This window comes from Phycodurus eques, chromosome 3 (genome assembly GCF_024500275.1).
Source record: "Phycodurus eques isolate BA_2022a chromosome 3, UOR_Pequ_1.1, whole genome shotgun sequence".
In the NCBI taxonomy this organism is placed as follows: domain Eukaryota; kingdom Metazoa; phylum Chordata; class Actinopteri; order Syngnathiformes; family Syngnathidae; genus Phycodurus; species Phycodurus eques.
Genome location: NC_084527.1, coordinates 4,727,600 through 4,740,069, shown reverse-complemented (window position 1 = coordinate 4,740,069; position 12,470 = coordinate 4,727,600). Strand labels below are relative to the sequence as shown.

General features: G+C 40.7%; 1 protein-coding gene across 1 annotated transcript; it reads right to left on the bottom strand.

Annotated features, from left to right (window-relative positions):
- Positions 1 to 1,829: 1,829 nt before the first annotated feature.
- On the bottom strand, positions 1,830 to 11,496 carry si:ch211-225b11.1 (uncharacterized protein LOC561694 homolog). Its single transcript, XM_061673303.1, has 13 exons — positions 10,696 to 11,496; positions 10,009 to 10,143; positions 7,007 to 7,217; positions 6,269 to 6,401; positions 5,975 to 6,109; positions 5,625 to 5,728; positions 5,340 to 5,464; positions 4,811 to 4,923; positions 4,372 to 4,512; positions 4,171 to 4,270; positions 3,917 to 4,017; positions 3,584 to 3,751; positions 1,830 to 1,942 (listed from the first exon to the last, which is right to left on the bottom strand). Exons 1-13 carry the CDS (start codon positions 10,874 to 10,876, stop codon positions 1,880 to 1,882), a joined length of 1,710 nt encoding a protein of 569 aa, XP_061529287.1. The 5' UTR covers positions 10,877 to 11,496; the 3' UTR covers positions 1,830 to 1,879.
- Positions 11,497 to 12,470: the final 974 nt, after the last annotated feature.

Sequence of the window (12,470 nt, the reverse complement as noted above, 5' to 3'; positions counted from 1 at the left end):
GTGCCCCAGCTGGGTCGTCCGCTCTGACAACACAGCCAAAGCAGTCAAATCATCCACTCGCACTCCTACGATGCATACCAACTGATTCTCAATAGTATGTGCCAGTGGTGTTTTCCTCAAACCCAAATTGAGTTACTCTATTGAGTGTGTGTGTGTGCACGTGTGTGCTTGCCCAGCACAGTATTTCATCTATGTGTGTCTCAAAAGACACACGCACACACATTGAGAGACCAACTCTATTTTGCACAGTCGGATTCTGCTGCTATACTGCCACCAAGTGACGCCCACGGGCAAGGATACAAATGGCATGAGAGAAACATTTTTTTTTTTTTTTTTTTTTACTTTTTATTGACGAAGATGACAGCGTACATCAACTTCAGTATGATATTAGGAATGGTGATGTGAAATACAATACAAAATAAATGATTGAATAGACTAGGTTGCGTAAAATGGAATCTGCATAGCAAGGTCAATGTGGAAACGCGTATATAAATGGAATACGCTTTAATAAAAGGCATGTACACGATCACGGTGCATGCAATAAGGCAATGGTTGTACTACAGCACCCTCTGCTGGTAATTGTTTTCCATATTAGTTACTTATGTGCCATAAAGCATGTATAGTACCTACGATATGGACCCAAAACTTAAAAATCCCTGAAATCAACAATGGTATAAATAATATACAATATTGCAAAAATAAACCACGAAATATTGATATTTAAAAAAATAGAATCATGAAAATGGCAGTGCCCATTCACCTGGTCTCTGATTATAGGGATTTCAAGCAAACAAATGACGAGAGACAACATGGGAGTATTGATCATGTAAGAAGATATCACTTTTGGATTTGGTGGGGACAATAGTGCAATCTGTCCCAATTCAAGTACTTCCTTGACCAACACTTACAGTTGTGCTCATAAGTTTACAAAAGACGTTGATTTCATTTTTAAGGGGGCTTAAATTAAACCACGTAGCTCTTATAAACTAGAAGGCTTTCCAGTATAACACAATCATTTGGCAAAACATAGCAATAAAGAAAATAATGAAATGGTCCAAGTTCAGTCAGCAGTCGTTTTCCCAAAAATTGCCAATATTTCATAAATTCTGTTATGCAAACTTATAAGCACAATTGCATATGTCGTCTTCAGGACATAATGTTACACACATACAGTGAAGATACGTGTACTTACCACCGTTCACATGCCAGAGTTTTGTGATATCAAAAAATAAAAATAAAAAATTAGACCATCAAGATAAATGATTTTGAAACTTTACCCCTTAATGTGACCTACCCTGAATACGTCAAATTATAAAAGAAATGTTTAGAGGGGAAGTAAAAACAAACAACTGAGATCATGTGGTTGCACAAGTGTGCACACCCGCTTATAACTAAAGACCTAACCAACTAACCAATCACATTCAAACTCATGTTCAATGGGAGTTAGCACACACCTGTCACGATATAAAGCGCCTCTGATTAAGCCTAAAGTTTGGCTGTTCTCGTCGGCTTTTCCTGACATTTATTTTTGCTTTCGAGCAGAAGGCTTAAGGTTGTGTGCTCACACCGGTGTTGTCACTGGTGTTCTGAGTAAGCACTCAGGTTCTCTTCAGGCTCAGCAACACAATCTGGCTTTCCAAACAAAGGCTCTGACACATCTACTTTGACGTGTCAAGTTACACATGTCAGAATGAGTGAGGAGTTAAAAACTTGAGCCGATTATATAATACTTGTAATAAACCAGATGTATTGTATGCACAGTTGTAATAAGATGGCGTCGAAGTTCAGTTTCCCCCCCCCCCCCCCCCCCCCTATTTTACATAGCATTTTCATGAAAACAACATATCAAAGTGTTGTGTTAAGGTGCGCTACTCCTCATTTATTCAGGCAGGGGATCCTCAACAGTCAGCTCTAGTGTAGAAGTCACAGCTGTTTTCAGCCTCTGAAAAGTCGAAAGGAGAAGATTTAAAACCAATATTGAAAATGCTGCTACAGCTCAAGCGCTTACATTGCTACCCGATTACAACATTAGATGCACCTACACGTTCTATCCATCCATCCATCCAATCCGTTTTCTAAACTGCTTGAGCTCTTTTAGAGTCGCAGGTGAGCTGGAGCCTATCCCAGCTGACCTGTGGCGAGAGGTTGCGTACACACGCAACCGATCACCAGGTAATCTCAGAGCCCCCAATAGATTTAAGATCATTAAGTCCCTTCAATTCACCTAACTTGGTTTTAGATTTTGTAAACGTGGGGAGGAGTACCTGAAGAAACCCCACACAGGATGGCCAATACAAGAGCTGCGTTCAAAAAAAATGCTGCCTTAACAATGATGACTTAACATCCGGGGTTGCAGATGATCGCTCCATAATTTCTCATATATTCCTATTTGCAAGTTCAACTAGAATGCACAATGTACAATGAGGACAAGCCAGGTGTAACTGTTGCACTTCAGCTCTGTAGGTGGCGCTGATGCACATTACAAAGTGGCTGCCATTGCCGAAAAAAGTGAGGAAAGGCAAAAAAAAAATTCATTTAAAAAATTGCCCAGTCTGCAAGAAACACCAAACTTGCATGAGTTCTTTCTTGACCTCTGGGCCAGCCCTCTACAAAGCTTTGTATAAATACTTTCGGAGGTAAGTAATGCATAGCTAGCTAGAGATGTAGTAACACAACAACATATTTGTTGTGTTCACTCATGTCATCCAATTATTAGAAACAGCTGCCAGAATGATGCAGCGCAGTTCTACGCCACCGCAAATTACAACCACACTACTAAACATTCATCCATCCATTTTCTTTACCGCTTCTCCTCACAAGGGTCGCGGGCGTACTGGAGCCTATCCCAGCTATCTTCGGGCAGGAGGCGGGGTACACCCTGAACCGCTCGCCAGCCAATCGCAGGGCACATAGCATATTTATTATTATTTTGTAAAGGCCGACTTATTGATAGGGCTCATGTTGGATCTCACTAAAACGGGCAGGCGGTGTGCTAAATTGAATGGAATTTCTGCAATGAGAAAGAAACGAGTTTGTCTTTTGTCGTCAGGACCGAAGGGGGGGGTGGGAAATTAAAAATTAAAATTAAAAAAAAGGAAAAACACCACATCAGTGAGATCCAGCTCTGGTTCAAAGGCAAGAATTTATACAGTCCCACTGAAGTCACAACACTTTCACTTTTGTTGTGTATGTACAGAGCAGTTCCTGGTGGGGGGGGGGGGAGAAACAGTAAGTGACCTTGTGGGCCTGAGTGTAAGAATGTCAATATTATTAAAACACTATGAAGGGGGGGAAACACAATGAAGACAATAATGAATGATGCTGATGTAAGGAAGCAAATAACACAGGAAATAGTTACATTCCCATTACACTTATTATTGTGGCCGTTGCGGATGTATAGACATAAAAATGTATATAAGCTGCTGAAAAGAAGGTTTTAGTAAAAACATATCAGAGAGAGGGTTCCTGAGTGAGTGTAGCGAGTTTGCTTGCACTGAAAAGAGACAACAATCAGAAAAGGGTGCACAACTATTTTTTGCAATGTCCCCCCCATGATGATCCCACACATCAGTCGCATACTCACCGAGAGAAAAGAGCCTTTGTTGTTGTAGATCTCTTGTATGGCTCCAATGGGAATCCATATCAGAGAGACCAGTGAGATGACCCAGCCCACCCATTCAGCCCACAATGGGTACTTATACGTCCCATACTGAGCAGGAGCGTATTGGATGATACTGGAGACCAGTATGCACTACGGATGGAAAACAGCAGGGGACCATATTAAGCATCTCTTGTTTTTAAATGCATATTTATGTACAGGTACGTAGGTCAGATAGATAGCCATAAGAATACATACAACATAATACGTATTCATACATATTGCAAAGAATGTCATCGTGTTTAATGAGAACCTCACCAACACCAGCAAAGGGCAGAGGATGAACCAGCAGATGCGAAAGTAGATGTTCACAGGCTTTCCTAGCATCTTCTTGATCATATACGAGATGCGGCGGACCCCTAATGGAATTTGACAAGTTCCAATGTGATCATTCGCAAACCGAGAAATCTGTATTCCAGACTGTGTGCCGACAGCTTGTCGGTTTAACGCAGCTCCCGCAACAGTCCTGCAATTGAACATTCACCGTACAGCGCCGTAAATGAGGATCTTACCAAAGAACCAGCTTACTGCTATAACCTCAAAGAAAGCCAAGAACATGAGGGACACCACAGCAGTGTAGTGGTCCATCAGCTGAAACACGTATATACCTCCCTGAGAAAAGAAAAGAAAGTGTCACCAGCGGTACATTTGTAGCAGAGCAGTCAAGGACGTGAGAAATCGGGCGAACGGCACGGTTCCGACACTTCATTTACCTTCGTAACATGTGGAAGTCCAAGAACAAAGCTGACAACGCAGACGATCAGCGCCAGCAGCTCTTCCCTCTTGAGAAAACGCAGAACTTGGGCTCTAAATTCATCTTTTATGAATGTCAAAGCCACCTCAACTGTGGCAAACTGCAGCAGAGAAGAAACATTCATTGTGTTACTTTCTGGTGGGGGGGGAGTGGGGTTGCTTTATCCTTGAGTGACAATGTTAAACAATCACTTCACAAATGTTTTAAGATTCATTCAAGAGCCTATGGAATGACTGACAACTCAAATGACCTTTATAAAGCATAAAGTCCCTCATTCAAACTATAAATGGCAACGCTATTACGTGCTATGAACATGTGCGGCGCAAGTGATAAGTGGGCAATTATTGGGCCAATAAGAGCATGAGCGCGGATGCTTGATTATCGTTGTAAGCGCTTACCTGGCTGTCCAGACCGAGACAGAGCAGCATAAAGAAGAAGAAAGGTGCCCACAGCTGAAAGGCGGGCATGGTTGAGAGGGTTTCGGGGTACACAACAAACACGAGCCCAGGACCTAAAAATACAAATGAAAAAAAGACAAAAAAAGACAAATACAATAAAATACAGTTTGGCTACTTTTTGTTTGTATTAGAAATACAAATGTGAGGCATTTAACTATTTATGCCTTCAAATATTTCAATTGTGTAACGATGTGTATCTCTTTAAGCTTCCGTCTGTGACGTACTGTAAAGTGGGGTGTAGATATATATTTTTTTAGAATTGTAAATAGAATAATATAATTTGTTGACTCTTCTAGATCTATAGGCATTTTTTTTTTTTTGCCAAACTGACTGTGCTAAAGGCACTATTTCATCATTTCAACAAAATCTTGCCTTGGATTTCATCAAATTAAGCCGACACCACCAATGAAGACACAAAAACGGACTTTCACGTGTTGATGGCTTTCGGAAACGTATCCTTTACGCCTACCATCTGTTGATATGTTGTCCACCGGGAGATTATGTACGTGAGCCATGTAGCCGATAGCTGAGAAGATCACAAAGCCGGCCAGAATGCTTGTGAAGGAGTTGATGAACGATACGATCAAAGCATCCCTGCGAGCAAAGAGGAGTAGAAAGATCTCAGTGTGTTCGTAAAATAGAAAACACCACTCACACTCGTGTTACATCAACAACAAGCAGAGAATACACAAGACCTCATTTAGATTGGAAGAAGTCAAAACAAATGATCACAACTCATTAAGTTTTACGTTACCTCACAATGTTATTGTCGAACTTGTTGTAACTCGCCATCGAAATCATGGAACCAAAAGCGATTCCCAAGGAATTGAACACTTGGGCTGCTGCATTGACCCAAACCTGTGTGTGTGAGCCGATGGAAAACAAATTTAACAGATGGACAAAAACAAAAATTCTTCTTATTATAATATACTGACTGTTCCACTTGCGGCTAGAGATTAGCGTAAGCTTTTTATTCTTCTTTGGGAAATGATTTGCACATACCTGTACACACCTCCGACACACAGCCAAGTTACAGGCAGAAAGGAAGAAAACAATTTAAAGCGTTTTAATGACGCAGTCAAATTTACTGACAGAATAGTTCACCTTCACTTCAAACAGTTTGCTCCAGACAGGCGTCACAAAGTACAGGATACCCTCCTTCGCACCAGGAAGCTGCATATTGTTGATGAGCAGGGCGAACAAGATGAAGTATGGAAATATAGCCGTGAAATAAACAACCTGCAGGACGGAATCAATGGGGGATGATGCATCAATAAAGTGACTCTGCTAAAAAAATGTAAGGTTTAAAGTTGAGAATGTTTTGATTTGTCACTGCTTCTGAGAATAACATTTGGCAGATTGATGTTTCACATCAAACGCATCTTGCTTGTTTCTAACCTTGCCAGTGGATTTGACTCCTTTAAAAATGCATAAATACACAACGACCCAGGCGAGCAAAAGACAGCCGAAGAGTTCCCACTGAAGACCACCAACATCTTCAATGCCACTTGTTTTCTCCAGAAGCCTGTGACTGAAAAAATACAAATGAGTCATTATTCTTGAACGTGGACCATAACAACGGGAAGAGCCCGTTATTGTCTAGCCGCGAAAACATATCCCAGGGCGCTGATTATTGCGCTCCGAGGTTTTGAGGTCAAAAAGAAGTCCGGTTACGACCGGTGGCGGCTGGACAACAGATGTCCAACCTTGAATTAAACAAAAAGAAATATAAACTGTAATAAAAAAATATTTAAGCGGTACAGAAAACAGACAAAAAAACCTTACCCCATTGACTCTCGTTCTAAGTTTGGTACGTAAGGTAGGGTGTCGATTTTCAGCGCCCACGGAGGAATTCACCCTCCCACCGTGGCGCTGACGTCACATCTGATTATTGCTGATGGACTTTCTCTGTACGTCAGTCAAGCATTGGTTGCAAACTTGCTATTAGCTGTCTTCTTTTTGAAGAATTGAAGACTCTTAATTGTCCGTAGGTATGAATGTGAGTGCGGATGTTTGTTTGTTTATAAGTGCCCTGCGCACACACATTCATCCATCATCCGCCTGACCTTGGGTAAACTCCACCAGCCGCCATAGGTAACGGTCAAAACAAATGAAAATGCAATTAACGCAGCTCACTCAAAGAACTGTTGGCTGGCCGACTGCAGATCTGTGGCGTTGCCCGGGAAACCACTGGAACAGGTCTCAAAGACATTCCAGCTGTTATTGCAAGACTTCCAAGGAGGTGATGCTCCAAAGGAGTTGAACAAGTAGAAAAGGGCCCAGCTCATGACCACATTGTAGTAGGTGCAGAAGACGTAGGAGATAACCACTGTGGCGAGGCCAACACCTGCGGCGAAAGATCACTGTGAGAGACGGTACCATAACAGTTGCTCAAAGTTGTCAGCTGAAGCCAAATATATCGCTAACGTACAGTGGCAATTAAAACGTCTGCACGCCTCTTTAAATGACATTTGCTTGTTTTTTATATAAAAGATGAGACCGAGCGGAATCATTCCAAAACCTTTTCCTAACGTTAAGGTGACCTGTGCAACTCAACTAAAAAAAATGAAATCATTCTGAGGCGGGAAGTAAAAATAACAGGTACTTTAACAGGCCCCTTTTAACTGGGGATGTGGCCAATATGATCTTTACCAGTTGTTTTTTGATGAAGAATACCATCACAACAAATGTTTTTCTTGGTTGATGTTGTTTTTTTTAACACTTTTAGTAAAGCAACAACTTGATACGAGCACGATCATTCTGTGAGAGAAACTTGTGATCGAATGTTATGAAAGTCAAACGATGACTCGAGACAAAGTACAAAAATACTTACTTTAAAAAGTAATCACGCATTTTCTATTACAATATAATGTATCATGTAACCGTAATTCGTAGAATCTAACTGAATAATGTTGTCAATATATCGATTTGAGTTGAAAACGACGGACTATAAACTTCATGTTTTGTTTAAATCATGGTAATGTAGAAAAGTGGTTCAAATGCAGCAATAGTCGTGTATATGCTGTAAATTGTGTAGAGAAATAATTGAAACTAACAAAAGCACCAACACGAGTGAGTTGATGACCATGGAAATGTCGAAATATTGGAATATCCTACTTCAGTATCGTGATTGGAATAAATGCAGCGACAGTAAAGCAACTCACACTTCATTCATCGGTTTTGTTGAAATAATGTCATGTGATATCATACATGAGTATGCGCAGATGTGCAGTATCTCTCTGAAGATGTTCAGCGAGAAAATGTAACATGATGTATTTGCTACTGTTTAGAAGTACAGGGCTGAAAAGTATTGTTGCTTCCAAAGGATGACTGGATAAACTCTTGTTTTTCTCACTCCTTTACCAAACGAGGTTTTCCCACAATGCCAACACTAAATTCTGATGTAATTACTGTTCGCAAATGATCTAAACTTTGTTTGCACGCATGGACTAATCCGTTGCATTCAGCATGTTCGGTGAGGATTTTTTTTCCGACAAGGAACAATTGGTTGCTACTCGCTATGGGTGAACTTGTACCTGCTGAGTGATTCAAAGGATCACGCTTGTATGCCCTACAATGTTTCAATTTTATTTGCACCCTCTTGTGGGTAACAAAAAAATGCTGCACGCTCCTGGAGTGTGTAAGGGCCAGGTTTGAGTGTACTATTCATTCCTTGCACAAAAGAACTGTGACATAAAAATAAGAGTCAATCAGCAGAGACTCAGGTCGCCAACTAGTCAGGCCAGTGAGATAGCTGTCTCACTCCTACTAGTGGAAGCAGAGCGCAGCGTGTTGTGGGGGGTTGAACGCGAGCTTAGGTCGACACATCACAGTTGCAAAGTTATTGGCTGAGAAACTCAGTGTGGGAGTGGTTATTGTGTTCACTAGCAGTGGGGCAGGAGTGCAGAACAGCTTAGTCAAAGACACGTTTTACATCCAGGCGCCCAACATTGTAAAGTATTTTTCCCAATGCATGTTCCCCTTTAAAGGTCGTATGTAATGCAATAGCTCAAATTTCTCAATAGATCACATTTTTTGAAGTGAGGCTACATTCACACGTTGTTGGCAGTCTCAAAACTGCAAACTCTAACTTCAGTAGCAATTCTCCAGTAAATTGGACCGTGACCAAGTGAGACACATTACAGCCAAAAACTCAACTTCTGTTTTCTGCAGCTCCTTGTGAATGTGGACTTTTTTTTTTTTTTTTTTTTTTTTTACATCGCCTGTCTGTCAAACTTTTTCAAAATGCAAATAATAAAAACTGGGTACACATTTTTGTTTTGGTTCTTTTGTTGCTGTTTTGTAGCTTTTTTGCTGCATTTTCCAAAAGAAGGACAGCAGAGTTGAATTCAGATAGAAAAACCTAACAAACTAAAAGCAGTAAGACATCATTAAATGTGTACAGCTAATGAAGATGTTATAATTGTAATGTTTAGTCCCTAGAAAGAATTATATCTTTTTTCCATGTTTTTTCCTACGAGCAACATTGTTACAAACAGTGTTGCCACAGCTACCTTGAAAAAGTAACCTGGTTACTTCACTGATTACTTGAGCTTAAAAGTAACTTAGTTACTTTACTGACGACTTGATTTCAAAAGTAGCTAAGTTAGAAAAAAAGTAACTCTTGAGTTACTTTCAGCGGCTGTCAAGGGGCCGAAATATCACTTATCCACAGTACACAAAAAAAAGCATGACGCCACATAAGTTGCAGAATGATGTCATCAACATGAACAAATAACTTAAACGCGAGTGTAGTTGAAGCCAAATTAAATGAGCAACTTAGTGCACACTTGACCTGCCAAATAGCCACCTAAATATAAACAAGCACATCATTCTCAGGACACTTCTTTAAAGACTATAGATAGATAGACACATTCAAAGGCAACAGTCCATCGCTCCAACAGAGAGATAGTAAATGAGTTGCAGCAACTTTCGGAACATACAGCAGAACATGACACTTAGTGAAACGCAATCCATTGCGGTCACCTCCTAATAAGGATCTCTTTGACAGCAATGGATTTGGCTCACAGGATAAGCAGAGAAGTAAAAGGATGGAGGAATTTTAACACTGAGAAAAATGTTCATGTCGTAAGAAGGCTGAACCGTAGGACTGAAAGTCCATCCAATGAGTAACTTACCTTTTAACAGAGGGCAGACTTTGGCAAGGGCGTGCACTGGCCCGAGATGGGTGAACTGGCCAATGGCAAACTCCATGAGAAGCAGCGGGATGCCACACGAGAATAACATGATGAGATAGGGGACCAGAAAAGCTCCTGAAACAGGGGGAAAGGACAGAAGAACAAAATATGACGGCTGATTCTTCAGTCAGGAATGACGACCATAAATAGTGTGAACCTGTCTTACGTAATGCATTTTGAAGCCTGTTGACTTGAAGGCCCGCTCTTTTTTTTTTTTTTTTTTTTTAGATAATAATGTATGCATTTGGCCAAAACGCACTATATCAGCTTTATTGAGGAAAGGACTGACATATTTTTTTCCAATAATCAATTTAAAAAATACAACCATTCTAGGTTTCATGTTTTGAGTCCACTTTGGTGTCATTTTTGTACTTAAATAAGCAGTTTGTTAAAACACAGCCCGAAGGTCGGGTGAATTTTGTTGAATGAAAACAAAGTCAAGCCCGAAAACCTCAAATGGATTTTGATTATTATTGTTGAGGTACAGTACACGTTGTTAAGAAACATATCCTCGTTGTGGCTCGATCAGGTTCAGATACTTTCCAGTACAAAAAATAAATAATAATAATAATAATAATAATTTTGTATGAACGAGGCAGTAAATTTGTATCGTCAGGCGTACTGCACCTCCACCGCTGCTGTAGCACAGGTAAGGGAACCTCCAGACGTTGCCCAGGCCCACAGCGTAGCCCACCGTGGCCAGAATGAACTCCAGACGCCCGCTCCATGTGGGTCTCCCCACATCCGTCACCCCGGGGGGCACTCGCACATCCGAGGTTATCAAAACTGTCGTTTTCTCCTCACTCATAGTCGAGCGACCCACCGGCTGCCCAGTGCTGAGCTGATGAGAATGAATTATTATATGGAAACGAAAAATGCATGCCTTTGTCAAGCGGGCGAGCGCGACCAGGAGTCTAATTTCAAAATAAAAGATCACATATGGGGATTACATCGTCAATCGACAGCACTTAACGGCTTGTGCTTTTGTTCTGAAAACGCTGATTTGGGACCGGAAGTTTAAACTCCACCTTCCTTTGTTAACTTGCCGTCGAAGCTTTTATAACCCACGAGGAGCATTGGGGGCGAAAAAACGGAATATCATAGACATATACACAGAGCTTTGAGCGCTGTATTAACTTATACGATGCCGTCATATTGGATGTGGAAAAGTGAAGTTGCCATTCATTTGATGCTCGGCGATGTACCAACCGTTTTACATTCGGAGCTCGATCTCATGGAATTACTTTTCACAGGTAAGATTGAATAATAATTTTGATTGTATTTGGCCATTGTGACATCATTTTATGAATAGAATTTAATTAGCTGATTTTGTAGCGAAATCTAGTATCGTAACCAATGGAGGTCTTCAATCTCATCGAATGGCAATGACATATGGGGTCCCTCAAGGGTCAGTTCTTGGACGCCTCCTGTTCACCGTGTATATGCTACCCTTAGGTCAAAAATGTCAGAACCTTAATGTTGACTATCACAGTTATGCAAATAACACACATATATATTTACCAGTGTCTCCAGATGACCACAGTTCAATTGAGGTGTTGTGTCACTGTCTAAATCAAATAAATAACTGAATGGACCAACACTTCCTCCAATTAAACCACAACAAAAACAAGGTCATTGTTTTTGGCAGTAAGTAAAAGAGGTTTGCTGTTAATGAATACCTGGAGTCACTCTCTTTAAAAACCAAAGACCAAGTCCGAAACCTTGGATTGCTGATAGATTCTGACCTGACTTACAGTAGTCATATCAAATAAATGACTAAAACAGCCTTCTACCAGCTGAAGAACATACCCGCAGTGGAGGCTTGCATGTGCCAAGCAGACCAGGAGAAGCTCATCCATGCTTTTATCTCAAGTACACTTGACTATTGTAATGGTCTTCTGACTGGACTCCCCCAAAAGAGCATTAAACACCTGCAACTCATTCAGAACGCTGCAGCTCGGGTTCTGACCAGAACAAAAAGGTCAGAACATATAATTCTAAAGTCTCTACACTAGCTGCCAGTCAGCTTTAGAATAGACTTTAAAGTTCTGCTATTGGTCTATAAATTATTGAATGAATTAGGTCCTGAATATATGAAACAAATGCTAGTGGAATATAAACCCAGAAGGGCTCTGTGATCGACAGACTCAGGTCAAATAGTGGAGCACAGAGTCCAGAGCAAACATGGGGAAGCAGCATTTAGCTATTATGCTCCACACAAATGGAATAAGTTGCCAACGGAAGTCAAGTCAACACCAAGTGTCAATGTTTTTAAATCCAAGTTAATAAAAATAGAATATCCACTTTGAAATGATCTTTCTTTTTGGGATGAAAACAACATCCAAACCAAGGAAATCGTTCTTAACCTAATTTCCCCAAAGTAACTACAGTGCTCTCGTTGT